At 48.3% G+C, this 18,556-nt stretch overlaps 1 protein-coding gene across 1 annotated transcript in view; it reads right to left on the bottom strand.

The window, feature by feature from the left end:
- Window positions 1-3,950, bottom strand: part of FSIP2 (fibrous sheath interacting protein 2) — a 52,838-nt gene extending 48,888 nt beyond the window's left edge. Inside the window, exons 1-4 of the mRNA XM_006767091.1 lie at window positions 3,870-3,950; window positions 2,497-2,655; window positions 1,820-1,959; window positions 482-623 (exon numbers count right to left, since the gene is read on the bottom strand). Of these exons, the coding sequence (XP_006767154.1) occupies window positions 482-623; window positions 1,820-1,959; window positions 2,497-2,655; window positions 3,870-3,950 (522 nt within the window). The remainder of the gene's footprint in view (window positions 1-481; window positions 624-1,819; window positions 1,960-2,496; window positions 2,656-3,869) is intronic.
- Between the last annotated feature and the right edge of the window lie 14,606 nt (window positions 3,951-18,556).

Genomic DNA, 18,556 nt, shown 5'->3' with positions numbered 1-18,556 from the left:
CGCCCCCTCAGCAGCACTAAGGATATCCGATTGCAGCTTAGGCCTGCTCCCCGCTGGCAAGTGGACATCCCCCGAGGGCTGCCGGGCTGCCAGAGGGATGTCTGACTGCCAGCTTGGGCCCAGTCCTCTAGGGAACGGGCCTAAGCCAGCCGGTGGACATCCTCGAGGAGTCCCAGACTGCAAGAGGGCATAGGCCGGGCTGAGGGACACCCCCGAGTGCACAAATTTTTGAGCACCGGGCCTGTAGTATATATATAAATACATGGAAATAAATTGCGTCTGTAACGTTTACAGTCATGGCTCTCGGGGCGGACAGGCCTGTGGAGGCCCGTGGAGCTGCGATGTGAGCCCCTGGTGGGTGCAGCCACTGCCTGGGGGAGCTAGGAGAGGATGCATGTGGGCACAGGACCCAAGCCTGCATGGCGTCAGGAGGCTGACTGCTAAGCCACTTGTGAACGAGACCCCCACGCCTGCGTCTCACCTCCTCGATTTTCCTGCGCAGCCCCAGTTTCCTGCGCACGTGGTCCCAGTGCCGCCGGTCCTCCCGGTCCATCCAGAGCCGGCGCTGCTCCTCCGCCCGGCGCTCCCGGTACTCCAGCTCTCGGTTGATCATGTCCAGGTACCTGCAGTGCAGGCGCGGGTGAGCGGCTCCCCCCACCCCTGCCCCCCCCACTCCCCGTAGGCACCAGTGTCTGCTGCGGACAGGACCATGGTTAGAGGGGGAGCAGACACCGTAAAACCATGGGGCACTGTGTTATTCCCAACTCAGCGGCTCTAAGGGTCTGCATTTGCAAAGAAGGCTGAAATAACCGAGAGCTTGATTTCAAACAGAGAAAAAAAGATCCATGTTTCCTAAGAAAAAGTTGTATCCCGGGTCCCCAGGGACTTACAAAGCCTTGAACATCTGGAGTCCAGCCTCAGGTATGTCATATGCTTACAGAACCACCACAAAATAAATCCAGGCCACATGAAAGTCAGGCTGTGCCACCCAACCCCTCACCTTCATAGAGGAGGAGAGGGGAGGATAAAGCCCTTCCCACAAACGATAAAGCCCTTTCACTTCCTCAGCTACGGGCTGGGCCCAGAATGGCAAAGGTGAGACACGAGGAGGGACCTGAGCGCTCACACAGTCTCTTTTAGGGACGGGGCATCTCTATATCAGCATTAAGGACAGTTTAATCCACCTCCATTTTTGACTTTGCACTAACGTCCTCAGGTTCGTGCGGTCGGCCCTTAAAGATGAGTCATAAAAAGCTGCTGCCAGCGGCTAAGTGTGCTCAGAGGTCTTTCCCTCCAGCTGCAGCAGGGACTCTGAGTCGGAGTCTCTCCTGCCCTCAGTGTGGACTACCTCTTGGATTCCCAGAAGCCCTAGCGTTTCTGCTGGAAATTGCGCTTCCTTCCCTGGGCATCCACGTTCCCGATTTCTGTGCCACTTGGTCTCCCTGCCTCTCTATACTGAGGGCAATAGTGGCGTTAAATCATGTCGGCTGCGTTAAAACATGCCCAACTCCAGTTCCTTCTGCGTTAAAACATGCCCAACTCCAGTTCCTTCTACTGCGTTAAAACATGCCCAACTCCAGTTCCTTCTGCTGCGTTAAAACATGCCCAACTCCAGTTCCTTCTGCGTTAAAACATGCCCAACTCCAGTTCCTTCTACTGCGTTAAAACATGCCCAACTCCAGTTCCTTCTGCGTTAAAACATGCCCAACTCCAGTTCCTTCTGCGTTAAAACATGCCCAACTCCAGTTCTTTCTAGTATTTTCCCAGCTTATTGGCGTGGACGGTGCACACACACACCGGGCCTCCCCTCGAGCCCTACCTGTGCCGTATGAGTCGCTCCTGGTCCCTGAAAGATGGGACGCGGTCCATGAGCATCCAGTTTTGGAACTGGGTAACTTCAGGACGTCCAGGTAGCTGGTTGTTGTCTTGTAGTCGATTGACTTGCCTTGTAAGCATTTTCTATTAAAATAAAAGTGTGCATCGTGCACATACGCTTATCTCTGTGTATATACAGGGTAAAGTTTACCAGAAATAGGACGTCCCATTGATACGCCTTTTTCTATTTAGTGTTCAGTGTACTTTCTGAAGAGCTAATTCCGTTGAACGCCATCTCAGTGTATCTTGCATCCATTACAGACGCGGGAAACTGAACCAAAGGAAACGTTTCTCCCTGAGAAGGGGAGACAAAGATCATCCCTTTCCAGCCACTCGCTCGATGCCTGGGGAGCGGGCTCGTAGCCTCCCTGTCAGGGCCAGTTGAGGAGTATTCGTCTTTCCTTCAGGCTTTATTTCCGGGGGTGAGACCTCCCTGCTCCTACTGTTGCCAAAGAAGCCAGGAGGCTCACAGTCAGGGTGGAAGGGCAGCCAGGGGACCTGGGGCCTCGCCCGCCGCTCACACTAACACTGAACCCTCCCAGGGCACTGGTTACCAGTGGGGCCCGTGGGGGCTCTCCCTGCCCCGCCCACCAAAGACCAGAACCTGGCCGGGCCCCTCACCTCCTCCCCCAGGCTACTGGTGGCCGTCTTGATAGAGTCAGCCTTGGCCTTCTTGGAGCAGAAGTTGAGGTACAGCTCCATCGTAGCTGGCACCTCCCCTCCTAGTCCGTGGTCCTGATGGGACCTGATATGGCCAGGGCCCCCGTCTCCAAGACCCCACTGTTGCAGAGTTCCAAGTCGGAATGTGGGGGCCCCAGAGGGCAGAGCCCTGAGCGGGCTGGTCCCTCTGGCTTGAGGCTTGAGCACCCAGAGTTGGGGAAATCAGTCCTAGGCCTGGTCTGAGAGGCCCAGAGTTGAAATATCATTTCTTTCTGAAACCAACACCAGGCAGATGAAACTTAATTGCTTTGGCCTCTTTGTCAGAAACAAGGGATGCTCCACTTACAGGGACCCCCATGTCTGCCTTTTCCCTTCCATATAGTTACATCTTCATTATTTTCTGTCATTAATGACTCACAGCTTACATCGCAGAGAGCGTGAGCATCTTCTGCTGGACTCTTCCCCGGGCGTTTTACATTCTGTGTATAACAATGGCAATTCAACACCAGTTGTTAAAAATAGGACTGATCTGATTTTGCTATTTTATCCTTTTATTCTTGAACTTTGCCATACTCATTTACAAATTTTAATAATTTCTTTTAGATTCCATGGAAGTTTTTGTTGAAACAACTGTACTTTCTATAAAAGGTTTCCTCCTTGCTTTCCTGTCTCTCTCAGATTTTGGCTTCCTGCAAAGGCTGGGCCGACGCCCGGGAGGAGAGCTGGGAGTGGGAGTCACTACCCTTTTCCTGATGACACGGCAAAGAGCCAGGCTTCCTTCACGAGGAAGATCCGGGCTGTGGCTGTCCTTAGATTCAGTTCATCAGGCTGGGACGGGGTCTCTTACCGTCTACCCGCTTTCTGAGGTGCGGTAGGCATTTAAGACCTGCACGCACGTAATGTGTATAATCCCTATGATGGGATTGGCCATAGGCAAGCACCTCTGATCCGTCACCACAGTCAAGGGGACGATACATAGCTAACGTCTCCCAGACTCTTTTGGGTTTCTCTTTACTTTTTCATTTTGCAGTAAGAACACTGAGAGCGCTGGTTGTTTAACACATTCTGAGTGAACAACACTGTATTGTTGGGCTGTATTTCCTTGGGTGAGAACTGCCTACCCCAGCTGTAAACAAAGGAAGTGAAGAGCCACACAGCCAGGGTTGAAGGGCCCCCCCTGCAGACAGCACAGAGGACCTGGGGTCCCCCACCGGCCAGTGGCAGCTGACACTGAGCCCCCCAGGGCGCCCCAAGTGCCTGGTTACCACGTGGGGTCTGTGGGGGGTTCTCCCTGCCCTGTCCACCAAAGACCAGGACCCTGGCCCTGCCCTCACCTCGTCACCCAGGCTGCTGGCAGCCGTCTTGGTGGAGGTAGCCCTGGCCGCCTTGGAGCAGGAGCTGAAGTACAGCTCCATCGTCGCCTGGCCCTTCGCTTCCCGTCCCTTGTCCCGATGGGACCAGGAGTGGCAGGACCCCCGTCTCCAAGACCTCACCATGGCAGAGTTCCAATCAGAATATGGGGGCCCTGACGGGCAGAACCCTCAGGGGTTGGCCCCCTCTAGCTTGAGGCCTGAGCTCCCAGAGTTGGGGAAATCGGTCAGTTCCAGAGCCTGGTCTAAGGGTCCCACAGTCGAAATAGCCTTTCTCTCTGAAACCAACACCAAACCAGCAGGCCAGCCAAACCCCGAATCACGACATATATGGCTTTGCTGGTGCATAGCTGGCTAGTTTCTTCTGGCCTCCAAAGAGCTGTGAGTCCAGAAAACAAAACAAACAAAACAAAAGCCCCAGGAGTGATTGTACTGCCTGTTCCAAGGCTAGAGGCCTGGCCGCCCCCTGTGCCCCACAGACTATGAGCCCACCCCACCCCAGGCTCCCCCAGCCCCTCCCCATGTAGATCTTCATAACATACTTGGGCTCCCTTATGGGAATGTTGCCTTCCGCCTCCCCTCCTCCTCCAGTAGTTTCCCTCTTTTCCTTCTAGCTCTCTTCTCTCTTCTACTCCCCCCTCTCAGTCTCCTTTCTTTCTCCTCTCAGCCATTTGGCCAGAACTTATACTAGGCCTGACTCCCTTGGCCAGTCATTGAGTTGGGCAGGGACTGAAATACGACCCTTTTCTCCTAGGAGCTATGTAGGCAGTAAGGACATCGAGGGTTCCTGATTCAGGAATTTGGATTTAGCCTCGTGGATTCCTTAGCCTTGCTGTTCCCTGTGATTCCTGGGCCATTTAGTAATGATACCTACCATTTCTTGAGAATATACTAACTCCAGACACTGGGCTAAGTACCACATTGAATCTTGGTCACAGCCTTGCGGATAATCACCCTTTTCTATTCAAAGATTAAAGACGAATCGTAGTCACTGTTGTGTGGAGCCCCCAGAGGCAGTGTCCTGCTTTGTTGTGATGCTGCTCACACGCTCAGGACGCCTAAGTTGGGAGTCTAACCTGGGGAGAGAGTCCACCCTCGCTCCCCACATGGCTGGGCCACAACCCTCTGAAACTCGGGTCCTCAACTCTCAACCCACACTCTCCACCTCAACAGACAACACATGGCCCATTCTTCCTGCATTTCCCGTCTCCGTGGGGATACCAGTATCCACCCTTCACAGCTGCGAGGTGCTCCTCGGTACTTTCCCTCCCCTCCTCCCCACAGTCATGTGATCTCAGTCCTACTGATTTCATCACTGAAATTATTGGTCCTTTCTCACCCATCTCTACAGCACTCCCCAGGCCATCGGCTTATCTCTGTTTTTTTGGTCTGATTTCCACAGCCTCAGAACAAACCTTTATTCCCAACAGTCCATCTCTTACCAAGTTCGCCTTTGCTGCCGTTTCTCTACCCGCATTAGATTCCTGATTCCTCCCAGGAAGACTGAACACACAGCACGTAGCAGCCTCTGTGACTCGGTCCCGTGTTGGTTTCTCGTTGCTGCCGGAACACCTGGCCCCAGTCTTAGTGGCTTACACAGCACCGAGGTGTGACCGTGGCATAGGTGAGGTCAGCGGTCTGAAATGAGTCCACGGTGATGAAATCAAGGTGCCAGCAAGTCTGCCTCTTTCTGGAGTCTGTAGGGCACAGTCTACATCCTTGTTCCTTCTGCTTCCAGAAGCTTCCCTATGCTCCCACCTCAGATCCAGCACGTTGCACCCTCAGACCGCCCTCCGCCTCAGACCTCTGCTTCCCTCTCCTGCCATGAAGAGTCTTTGGATGACGCTGGGCCCATTGCCAGGGCCCAGGAGATGTCCTGGTTCCGAGGTCAGGTGATTGGCAGCCTCCATGCCATCAGCAGCCTTGACTGTCCAGTGCGATGGGACAGAACAGTCACAGGTCTTGGCAATGAGGATAGACAACTCTAAATCTTGCAATTTGTGACAACATGATAGGCCTAGAGGGTACTGTGCTAAGTGAAATATTCTAGACAGAGAAAGACAAATACCACATGATTTCACTTACATGTAGAATCTAATGAACAAAATAAACTGACAAACAAAATAGACACAGAGGGATGGATACATGGGATAGACTGACAGAGATCATAGGAGTAGGGGATGAGGGGCCTGTATGAAAGAAGTTGAAGAGATTTGCCAAAGAACATATATGCATAGCCCATGGGTGGAGGTGGGTAAAGGCGGGGAAATGAGAGACATCTGTAATAGTGTCAACAATAACATAAAATACATTTAAAAAGAATATAGAAAGTTTCCACAAACATGGTATTGGTTCCAGCACTGCCTAACACAGTAGCTCAGAGCAAGCCGCCTAAACCAGCATCATCCTTTGTCCTGTCGTTCTGAAGGCAGGTCGTGTGAGATCAGGCCTGCAGGCCGGGTCTCTGAAACCCACAGGGGGCTCTCTGCCTGTCCCTGGCTCTGGTGGTGGGGCGCCTGCATGGTGCTAGTGTCCCCTCTGTCCCAGCTCTCGGGCCTCCGATTTCTGCGTAGACCGGCCAGGCTGCTGTTTCTGTGTCTCAGGGGGGAGGTGTGGCGGCTGAGGAAGGTGCCTCTTGGTAGGCGAGACGTGGTAGGATTCTGGGTACATGTTTGGTTCGAGTCAGTGGATTTCCTGACTAATGTGATATAAGGCGTGTAAGAGAGAAATAAAGGCGCTGCCGGCGTGGCTCAGGGGTTGAGCGTTGACCTATGAACTGTGAGGTCAGGATTCGATTCCCGGTCGGGGCACAGGCCCGGGTTGCGGGCTCCATCTCCAGTGTGGGGTGTGCAGGAGGCGGCCAATCCATGATTCTCTCTCATCATTGATGTTTCTATCTCTCTCCCTTCCTCTCTGAAATCAATAAAAATGTATTTACGAGAGAGAGAGAGAGAGAGAGAGAGAGAGAAGGGTTAGGGATGACATCAAGGCTTTTGGCCAGACCCTGTGAGAACAATGGGATTGCATGCATGTGGGGGCACAGTGGAGGGCAGAGATTGGACATGTTGGGTTTGGCCTGTGGGTTGACGTCCAGCTGGGGATCAGCGCCCACGCGTGACCTGAGGAAGCAGGATTCGGGCAGGAGGTCGGGGAGGCAGGTGGTGTTCCAGAGCCTCGAGGCCCGGGGTGTGTCTGCAGCAGGGGCATTGCTCGCTGGCAGCACGGGCTGCCCTTTGCAGTCCGGGGAGCGCACCGCAGCCTCCATTCTCCCGCCTCTGGGCTCGCCCTCCTGCCTCTTACCTGTGCGCTGAGGGGTGACGCCTTGCTCATGGGGTCTCTCTCTCCCCGGGTGGTTCCATTCGGCCGCTGTTCAAGCTCTGCAGCTGTGCCTGGGCCACCATGTTAGCATCTCGCTCAAAACCTTCGTCTCTGAACTTAAAACTCTCCTTTGTTCTAGTTCCTCTGTGTCCTCAGCCCCATGCTTCATTTTTTGTTTTGACTTTTACATGTAACTTATTACTGTTTCGCACATCAGCCCGAGAACAGGGTTCGAACCGCACGCCAGGTTCAGAGTCCATTCCGATGGCCAGATGGACTGTAGGGTCACATCAACACTCCTGACGCAGATCTGAGTTTTGTTCAGAAAAGAAATGCAGATACACGAATAACACCCTTGTGGCTCTTAGAGAGAAAATCAATAAAAATAAGAAGGAGTGGAAGCACATTTTAACGTGGTCATTGTGAGCTGTTAGAAAGAATGCAATAAAAAGCATTGCTTCTGATGAGCAATTTCCCTTAGTCAGGTAATTTAAAAACACATGTAAATGTAAGCCAGACTTAAGAAGTTACAATGAAATATGTCCTATCTGTTCACACTCAGAAAAAATAAGTCATGTACAACTAACTCGTGTTATGGAGCTGCAGATCTCTACTAAGGAATTGGGAATAGTTGAATAGACAATGGATGTTATTAAAAGATAGGGCCCTAACCAGTTTGGCTCAGTGGATAGAGTGTCGGCCTGCAGACTGAATGGTCCCAGGTTCCATTCCGGTCAAGGGCATGTACCTTGGTTGCAGGCGCATCCCCGGTAGGGGGTGTGCAGGAGGCAGCTGATCGATGTTTCTCTCTCATTGACGTTTCTAACTCTCTATCCCTCTCCCTTCCTCTCTGTAAAAAATCAATAAAATATATTAAAAAAAATATGGCATGAGTGGGGGGGGGATGGAGGTTTAATGGGGGGGATGAGGTCACATTTGTAATACCTTAACGAATAAAGAATTAAAAAAAAAATCTGGCATGGTATGTTATTTAAAAATGTTTGGTTTTCCATGCTTTTTGGGGAAGAGAGATAGATGTAAGATGAATACTAATAAAATTTATTCCTATTAAACTATTTATTAGTGCATTCATATTTTTACAGATTAGTAAACGTTATGTATATAATACATACAACTTGTATTTTTATATATGTATGTATAGACAGATAGACAGAGATATAAAACCAACATCTAATACTTCAGATTCATACCTTTCACTTTTCCTCCCCTGCATCAGTTTTTCAGTCATTGAGAAGGGGGAGGAGAGTCTATTTTCACTATTATTTAAAAAATGTATTTTTATTGATTACAGAGAGGAAGAGAGAGACAGAAACATCAATGATGAGAGAGAATCATTGACCAGCTGCCTCCTGCATGCCCCCTGGGGATCGAGCCCACACCCAGGCCTGTGCCCTGACTGGGAATCGAACCCTGACCTCCTGGTTTGTGGGTTGAAGCTCACCCACTGAGCCACACAGGCCTATTTTCACTCTTCCTGAAACTGTGAGAGTGCTGACCCCCCCCGCCCGCCCCCGCTCCAGCTCTAGTCGCCCGTGATCTGCAGGGACCTGAGTGTGTGAGCCAAACCGTCCGGCAGAAACACTTCCAAACTGTTCCCTAAGCGAACCGTGACGGAGAATAACGGTTATTGTAGGTGCTGGCTGCGTGTGTCGGTGACAAAGCAGTAGCTGACTACAAGCACCATGCGGGCTCCCACCAGGGTCCCTGTGGCTACGGTACCCACTCAGCGCACCCGTGGCCGGGCCGAGGTCCTGGTCAGCTCCCTCCCGAGGCCAGCCGGCTGCTTGGTGGCAGTTTGACCTCATTTGGTCTCTCTCCGCTTTGGAGGGGACAGCAATCTTTTCTCTTGTAGTTCAAGTAGCGTTAATTAGCAGAACGTGTCAGATAACCAACAGACATTCCGTGGACACTGAATGCCCTTGCACTTGTCACTGTACTTGTCGTTCGTGGGAAGCTGATACGAGTGGAGCCATTTCCGAGAGGAGCGAGAGCAGCCATTGGAGAGGCGCTGCCGGGCACAGCTGCCTCCGTGACGAGCGAAGGAACGAGCGAACGGGCAACGCGAGCTTCGGGCTTCGGCCTGAACGAGCCCCTCGATGAAAGTTCTTTAATCTCAAATAAACGCTTGTTGCCTCTCACTTGGGCTTTTTATTTTCAGGTTAACAACTTTAAACTCGTTTTTCTGCCATCTCTTTCTGTCGTTGTAAGATTGAATGGTGCCCTATGAGCAGTTCCTTCTACAGAGACCAGAAAGGAGCAAGAACACGAATAGAGGCAGCAGGACCAACATTTCAGGGTTTTGGAGACTCACCTCAGATGTTTGCTCATGGCCTAAACCAGTGATGGCGAACCTTTTGAGCTCGGCGTGTCAGCATTTTGAAAAACCCTAACTTAACTCTGGTGCTGTGTCACGTATAGAAATTTATTGATATTTGCAACAACAGTAAAACAAAGACTTATATTTTTGATATTTATTTTAATATTAACAAAGAAAAATCAACCAAAAAAATGAGTTTGCGTGTCACCTCTGACACCCGTGTCGTAGGTTCGCCAGCATGCCCGTCTTCAAAGGTGACTGACGTACTCGCACTCTGGCTGTGAATTTTAGGTGGTTGAGGAGACTGTAGAATTCATCGAACTCTGTAATGGTGCTGCATTAAAGGCCCCTCTGATGAAAGACAGATGAAAATTTCCCCACAAACCAAATTTGAAATATACTTTGGGGAGTGTCAAAATTTGTGACATAATATTTCAGAAAGAATGGAAAAGTCAAATGGTTTTGCTCTAAGTCATGGAGGACTTTGACTGAAAACCAGACAGTGTAATGTTCCCCTTGCATTAAAATAAGTTCATGTTGATGGATAAATAGTTGATTCCAAAATATCGATGGACTCGTGCCCATTTTACTGGTTTACTTTACCCGTTAGAAGGCCAACCAGACCAGCAGGAGCCAAGCCGGCTTAGGGATATCTGCAACGACTGTGTGCCTGTTGTCTCCGTACTTGTCTGCACAGTATTTCAGATACTGTGATAGACGAAACAGTAACAAAAACAACAACAAAAAAGTAATTTAGAATTTCCCTCTTGTCTCTACAACATCTGTCACAACCACAATGAAATCCAGACAGCGTTACTGCAATCCCTCTTGTTTCAAAGAAAGTGCTTCTGTACCCGATGTAGCAGAGAAGGTCCCTGTGGAAGTGTGACTTGGGCTTGGGCAGTGACAGTGAAAACAGTGTGTGAACCGCCTGTGACAATCGAGACAACACATCACATTCGGAGCATGTGTGGTCCCTCCAGGAGTGGATGTCAGGCTGTGAAACGGACGCGTTGCCGGAAGCAGTGGCGTGTGCAGTAGTGCAGGCTGACTTCAGAAAGGGTGTGGGTAGCCCCCTTTTTGTAGCATCCTGATTTCTAGACATGAATCAAACCCCGACTTACTCCACCAGACGATATTATAAATACGTGATCTGTGTTGACTCATAGTCTGATGATAGAAGCCATTTTCCTAAAGATAAGGACTTGGGTTTCCATGCCCAGCGGTCATTACTAGTATATGGGCTTCAGGTAAGAGGCAGTGCAGCAAGGAATGAACCCCACCCTCTCCAGCTCTGAAAGCTTGTCATCGTCGTCGGGTTTAGGGTCATCACATTCTCCTCAGCAACGATGTGAGGCTGTAGGTAATGAAGATATGAACTCCGCGTGCTTTCTAACTAATAGATTTCCATTTTTATTATGATTTATTAATTTACCAATAAGCGGTGGCTTGAAGTACACAGATAAAAACTTTATAGGAGTGCAGAGGAGAATAGTCTAAGACCTTGTATATGCTATGGTAAAAAGCACAGTTATGTTGTAAATAGATCAACTTATCTACAGACATTTATGTGATACAAGTTTTATAAGCAAGGGGAAAACACGTTTAGCATTGAAGGCACTAATGTTAAATACTCTTAGATACAGATGTTGAGTTTCTGAAATTTATATGTAAATATTTAATTAATAATCCTTTGGTTAACAGAGTGATATTATAAAACTACTATTTTGAGTCACTTTCTCAAAGATGTAACTTCATTTTTCTTAACCCCATGGACTCTCCTATTGTGTTCAATTGGTTAAAAATAGGATCTTGTAGTTCCTGAAATAAGACCTTTCTCGCCCTGTGGGAGATTTCTTCTAGTTCTCTACTCTTGTGCCCATTTGTAAAGGAGTCAGCAGTTCATGCTAAATGATCATTAACAAGACTAGCCAGTACTTTTCCTTTTCCGGAATTTTCTTGTCCACATTTGTAAGAAAAGATATTCTCTGCATAAAACTAAGTGCTAAGCGCTCGCCCACTTCCTGTTCTCTGGGAAGGTGTTCCTGACCTTGGCGCTCTTTTGTGTTTGATTAAATGTCAGGGAGGCATCGCCTTTAACAACCTTGAACTGACATTTTCTTTGTGGGAAGGCTTTTACTTATAGATTCAACCTCATAGAAATGTTAACATTTTCCATTTATTCTCGTGATTATTTTTAAGTGATGGTTTTCTAAGAATTTGTTCATTCAAGTAATTTTCATTTTCCCGATAATTGGGCAGCAGACACTTTGATGTTTTTGATACCTGTAGGGTCTGTAGGATGCTGCCTTTCCCCTTGTTGGCCAAGGCAGCATTTCTTGAGAATGAAGCTGTCAGTTTTATCGTTCCATCTTTCAAAATAATATATCTCTTTTCTGTGGCTATTTTATGATTTTCTATTTGTCTTCTTAAAAATACATTTTTATTGATTTCAGAGAGGAAGGGAGAGGGAGAAAGTGAGAGTGAAACATCACTGGTGAGAGAGAATCATGGATCAGCTGCCTCCTGCACGCCCCCTACTGGGGATCAAGCCCAAAACCCTGGCATGTGGCCTGACCAGGAATCGAATTGTGACCTGGTTCATGGGCTGATGCTCAACCACTGAGCCATGCTGGCCGGGCCTGTTTGTCTTTTGATTAGCAGAAGCTTTATGTAAGGCACGACTACTTGTGGTTTTCTATGTGTTAATCTTCCTCAATTTTCATTAGATTGTACCTTGATTTTTAAAAATTAGATTTAGAAGATTCTTATGCGTTGTCTCCTCACAGATTGCTTCTCCCTTTCTGAGTCTCTACTGACATATATTTTAGGGCTTTCTTTCAAGTCCTATGTGTTTATTAGTCTTTCTTGCTGAGTTTTCTTTTTTCCTGATTTTGCTATCTCAGCTGATCCGCGTGTTCATCTAATCTGCATTCTGCTCTATCTGTCTATTAGTGAGTGCAGCTCTTCAATGCTAGGTCTCACATGCTACTCTTCTAACTTCCGGATTTCCATGAAGTTCTTATTCATAGTTCCCAGTGCTCTGGTAAGATTCTATTTAATACTGACTATTTTCTTTATTGTTTTTTAATATATATTTTTAAATCTTTATTGTTGAAAGTATTGCCTGTGTCCCTGGGATACGCAAATATACAGGTTATGCATATATGCATACAGGGTCTTTGCAAGTTCTTTGGTTGATCTCCTCCCACCCACCCTCCCTCACCTTCCCTCTGCGATTCCGAAGTCTGTTTCATGCGCCTATGTCTCTGGATCTATTTTTCTCATCAGTTTATTTTGTTCATTAGATTCCACATATAAGTGAGATCATACGGTATTTGTCTTTCTCTGACTGCCTTATTTCACTCAGCACAATATTATGTTTTTCTTTCTTTTTTTTTCATGATCATTCCAATGCTTGGCAACATCTGGCTTTGTTTCTAAGTTGATTTCCCTTATTTCTGTGTCTGCTTTTTGTTGTTTTAAGAAACAATTTTTAATAACTTTTTTTTGGTTTTGTCTGTGTCAAATCTTACCGGCTCCAACTTATTTCGTGTTCTGTCGCGGAGCATTTATCCCATCCTCCTGCAGAGACATAGAAGGAGGGAGATTATCACAAGCAATCCGCGGACCGAGCTGACTCCCGATGGGACTGCAGTGCTGGGAGCTCAGTCCCTCTCCCGCTGGCACTGGTTCCTAGGCCCTGCTCTCCGGGCCCAGCTGCTGGCTGCGTGCTCACCGGGGCTCTCTTCCCGGAATCGGGGAAGCCCGCTCTGCGAGTCTCTGCTCAGCATCAGGACATGCCCCGCTGCTCGCAGACTGGGTGGTGGCTCTTCCTTGGTTTGATGCCTTTACTTGTCCCGTTCAATTAGAACAGCCCCGAGGGTAACGCTGCTGGGTGCCAGGCTCTCTTCTGCTTTCCCTCTTCCTCCTCTTCCCCTTCCTCTTCTTCCTCTTCCTCTTCCTTCTCTTCCTCCTCTTGTTCTCCTCCTCCTCCTTCTCCTCACTTGAGGATATTTTCTCCTTTGATTTTTAGAGTGGAAAGGAGTGGGGGAGAGAAAGAGAGAGAGAGGAAGAAAGGAAGGGAGAATTGTGTAAATCATAATTTACAACTTATCAAGTGTCTTTGTGGAGCTAGAACCTTTTTCTTTGAAATGGACTTGCAACTGCACCAGAGTCAGAGACCAAGACCCATATTCTAGATGAGTTTAAGAATTTCAGTCCCTCGCAGCCAGGGAGATTGCCCGATGGGACTCGGTACCCATGACCTTGACACGTAAGCCCACCTAGTTAGAGTCTTGTCGAGATAACTGATGATTCATTATTCGCTAGACCAAAATTGTTAAGTGCTTTTGTTTTTATCAGGTAGAGAATAAAATAAAACAATCTTAAGATACCAAGAGAAAATGATAATAAAATTTTTTAAAAATTATTTTATTTTTACACAAAATAATTTTGAGTAATAGAATATAACGTGCATTAATTTTCAAATAATTTTGAAAGGCTTCCTATGCTTTTTCCAATAATGACCGTATAAGCAATCCAAGTAGAGAACAATAACAGGCAGCCATGGAACACACCCCGCACACGTCATGTAAGATGCTCGGTTCTCTCGAACGCCACCAACAAATGGGAAGGTCACAAGTGTCCGTCGGACACTACGTCGTCTCATTGTGCGGAAAGACTTCCCTCAGCGTCCTCACTGCGTTTTGTTTCCTTGTTTAATAACAACATTCTCAGGGCCTGTAGATGCCAAAAATGACTTTGAAAGTGTTCAGCCTTCAGTATTATACAGAGAAATGTTATTTTTCTTTTACAAGCCAATAGCGCATGGGCTCTGGCTGCAGCTGCTCTGTATAATCAACATTTGGTTTGGCACGAAGAGACTTGCCTTCCAATGGCAACTGTTCATATAACTGCCAGTGGTGTGACCTTCAAACGCGCACGCCTGTGTCCATGAGCTTGGTTTTCCTCATTCAGAAGGAGGTAAACTCTCCCAGCGGAATGGCAACAGGAAGGAGATGGTCGTTGGAAGCATTCAGTTCATTTTCTGTCTCATTGCAGATGCGCAGCAAGAGTTAAAATGAAGTTTTTTTAGTTGCTCTTTGTCAACATTAAAAAGCTAGTTTACACTCTGAAATTTCTCATCATTTAAAAATTTTTTAAAAAAATATATTTTTATTGATTTCAAAGAGGAAGGCAGAGAAAGAAAGAGATAGGAACATCAGTGATGAGAGAGAATCATTGGTGGGCTGCCTCCTGCATGACCCACATTGGGGATCGAACCCGCAAACCAGGCATGTGCCCTGTCTGGGAATCTAACCGTGACCTCCTGATTCATAGGTCAATGCTGAACCACTGAGCCACGCTAGCCAGGCCTCATCATTTTTAACTAAAGATTTTAGGGTAGTAAAGAAAGATCTCTTCAACACAACCATCTTTCATGTCCTCAAAAATGTCTCTCTGAACTTTACCCAAGGTCAGTCCACCCAGTGAACTATTTCAACTTATCAGGATGACATATGCCCAGACTTAAATGAGAAAAGATTTTATGTAAAAGTCCTCTGGCAAAGGGACAGTGTCTCAGCGTGAAGAAAGAGGGGGTTTCTTTAGGGACAAGCAAACAGCTGGGAAGGACTGGGTGTAGAGGGTGGTGTGAGCAGGGGCATGATCAAAGAAATGAGCAGAAAGTGATTTCTTTGTGGCCACTGACTTTAAAAAAGATGCCACTACTATTAACAGGACATTGCTCTCCATTTCATTGCTTTTGCTCAATGGTGGGTCAGAGTTCAGGGGTCTGGGGAAAGGAGAGAGGCCCGACTAAGGTGCCCTCAAGTCAAGTTCGCAGGCAGGTCTTTACCGAGCATTTGGTCCAACACAAGAATAACCAGCAAAGCATTGGACAATAGTGGGTTTTTTTGTTTTTTTTTTCCATAACATTGCTGGCTTCGTTAGGGCTGTAAGATAGAGCACCGTACACTGGTGTCTTAGTTAGGGCTGTAAGATAGAGCACCGTACACTGGGTGTCTTAGTTAGGGCTGTAAGATAGAGCACCGTACACTGGTGTCTTAGTTCGGGCTGTAAGATAGAGCACCGTACACTGGGTGTCTTAGTTAGGGCTGTAAGATAGAGCACCGTACACTGGGTGCTTAACACCCATTCACCTGTCACGGTTCTGGGTGGGAAGTCTGAGGTCCAGCTGACAGCGTGGTGGGTCCTTGGCCAAGCCCCGCCTGGTTGCAGATGGCTGTCTTCTCAGATGCTCACCTGGAGGGAGAGACCCCCTCCTCCCCGTCCCTCTTGTCAGGGCACTGACCTCATTAGATGAGTTGCACCGTCTCCCAAAGCCCGGCCTCCTGGGTCCCCCCCCGCCCCCCGGGCAGAGTCTCGGTGTGGTCTTGAGAGGTTGTCCGCACATCCTTGGATGTAGTTTTCTCTTCTGGAAATGGTGACTATTGTCTAAAGTATAAGAAGCATAATCAAATGAACAGTGATGTGTAACTGAGTTTCAAAGTATTCTGATATTAAATACAGTCGTCTTGGATGTTGTAATAAAAAGGTTTTAAAAGATGTTTGGGGCCCAGCTGGCGTGGCTCAGTGGTTGAGTGATGACCTATGAACCAGGAGGTCACGGTCTCATTCCTGGTCAGAGCCCATGCCCTGGTTGGGGGCTTGATCCCCTGAGGGGGGCGTGCCGGAGGCAGCCGATCCATGATCCCCTCTCATCATTGACGTTTCTATCCCTCTCTCCCGTCCCTTCCTCTCAGAAAACGCCCCGCTTCCTGGCTGTCAGTGTGATGAAGACGGAGCAGCTTGTGGAGTCGCTCCGGCTTGTGTGTAAGCACCGGCTTGGCCCTTTGCTGCTGTGTCACTGTTGCCTGCACTTAGCTTCTGTGCATTAAAACGTCGCTCGTTTTCAGGCAGGGATGATGGGGAGGGTGGCATTGTGTGGCAGGGCAGCTGAGGGAGTGTTGGACGAAGGTGCGTCTCGTGCCTGGGCAGCTTTGGCAGAGGTGGGAGCCGCAGCAGCGCAAACACACGGTGCTGACCCCACGGCTCCACCCGGAGCCTGCGCCACGGCAGCCACTTCTTATTTGTTTCTGGGAAATGACCCCGGGGGACTGGGTCCAATTCTACTTTGGTTTGAAGAACCCGCCTTCTGCTGGGGAAGCCAGATCACGTGGGCAGCCAGGCGGGCAGCATGCCCTGCCTGTTTTGGGGGGAGCAGCAGTTCTGGGGAGAGTGCGCCTTCGGATTCAGCACAAATGCTCAGCTGTGCGGTCCCCCCAGACTCAATGCCATCGAATATTCATGGGAGAAACAGAATGGGGAAAACGAGTTAATTCATTTCCCTGAACGCTGTCTTTGTGTTAATGTGACAGTGGGCAGAAGCTGGAGTTGGCCTGCACTGCCCTGTGTGATGGTCGCCAGCAGAAGGGGACATAGATCTGTAATTCACTGTGCGATGCCCGTTTCCTGTTCCCTGCTGCAGAGCTGGCTGCCACATCTCATTGTGTTTGTGCAGCTCCGTAATTTGCGTGAGAGGAGATAGCATAAATGAAAACGCAGGAGGACCAGCCCACGCCAGCTAATCTGTTATTCATTAATGCTAATGAAGCCAGCACCCATGTTTTATTGGTGTCACACTATTTGAGATTCGAAAGGTCTTGTAACACAGCGAACATGTACAATAAGCAGACGTGAGAATAATGCCTGGCTTTCTTCTCCTTTCTGTTAGCTACACAGCCGTCTCTGGACTAGAAAACGGAGAAATTCAGAATAGAAACGCAGTTTTCTGTTTAGAAAAGCAGATTTAATCAAAGTAAGCTCTTCTCACATTTACGCTGTCTTTAATTTCCATGGGATCTAGACATTGTATATATTAGCCTATTCTTAAAAATCCCAAATGAGGTGGAGTGTGAGTGAAGCGAAACCTCACATATTTATATCTTTTTTTAAAGCACTAGTTGTTGTTTTTTCTGACTGTTTTCTATGGCTGCTTCGCATAAAATGAGACAGATGTAGAGCGATGCCGTATGTCATCAGGTCAGAGGGTTGTTCATTTTTATCAAGTTGTTCATATTAGCTGGACTCTTCATTGGTGAACTTGGCCATTATGTAGACTAGCTGAACTTCCTTACCTTTCCATGTCTTTAGTTTAGTGCCAGTTCTCCCATACACCTTCCTGGCTGTCCTACTGCAGTATTTCATTACCATGAATACAAGGTCGGAATTCATCGCTGCACAGCCACCCTCAGAACTAGAGGCGTGTATTCTGTTTGTTCACAGTGCCTTTCGCATTTACAGGAGCCAGTACACAAAGGTACATAATTAGGAAAAGGAGGGCCAGTTGGGTTTCTCCTTCTGTGTAATGCATGGCAAGTGATGTTCAGCCTTTGCCATCTCATGCCACACGCACTAATTACCAAAATTCTGTGGCGTACCAAAATGTATTTTTGGCTGATCTGACAAAATAAGAATAGGGGTAATTTTGATTCATTCACACTGGAGCGCTATTGGATTGGCCGTTGTCATTTTTTTATTTGACAAACGAAGGGGAAAGGGGCCAGGGCCCTGACTGAACAGTCAGGTGTTGCATGCTTTGAAAGTGCCTGTGGCCACACCGGTGTGCTGAGTCACCCCCGTTGAAAATCGCTGGCCTGTCATACAGCCAGAAATCTAATATTCCAGCAGGCAGGTGGTCAGGGTCACTCTCAGCTGTCGGTGGGGATAGGTTAGCTTTCGCTTTTACCGGGACTCACTCCGGTGGCTGGTTCGCCTCTGGTCTAAGATGTGCGGCTTCCGGGCGGGGACCAACGGGAGCCCCTGGCCCGGCTGTTTTTGTTGTTTTTTCTGACCTGCGTGTAGATCTGAGCAGCCGTTAGGGTGGGAGAGGCCCAGAGAGAAAGGTATTTCACTTCTTGCAGTTTAGATGAATCTCCAGTGAAACATCTCGCACGGACAATTCCCACAGCTGAGAAAGGTTAAGCAGATT

This window comes from Myotis davidii, unplaced genomic scaffold (assembly GCF_000327345.1).
Source record: "Myotis davidii unplaced genomic scaffold, ASM32734v1 scaffold221, whole genome shotgun sequence".
In the NCBI taxonomy this organism is placed as follows: Eukaryota; Metazoa; Chordata; class Mammalia; order Chiroptera; family Vespertilionidae; genus Myotis; species Myotis davidii.
This window is presented reverse-complemented; position numbering and strand designations above follow the sequence as displayed.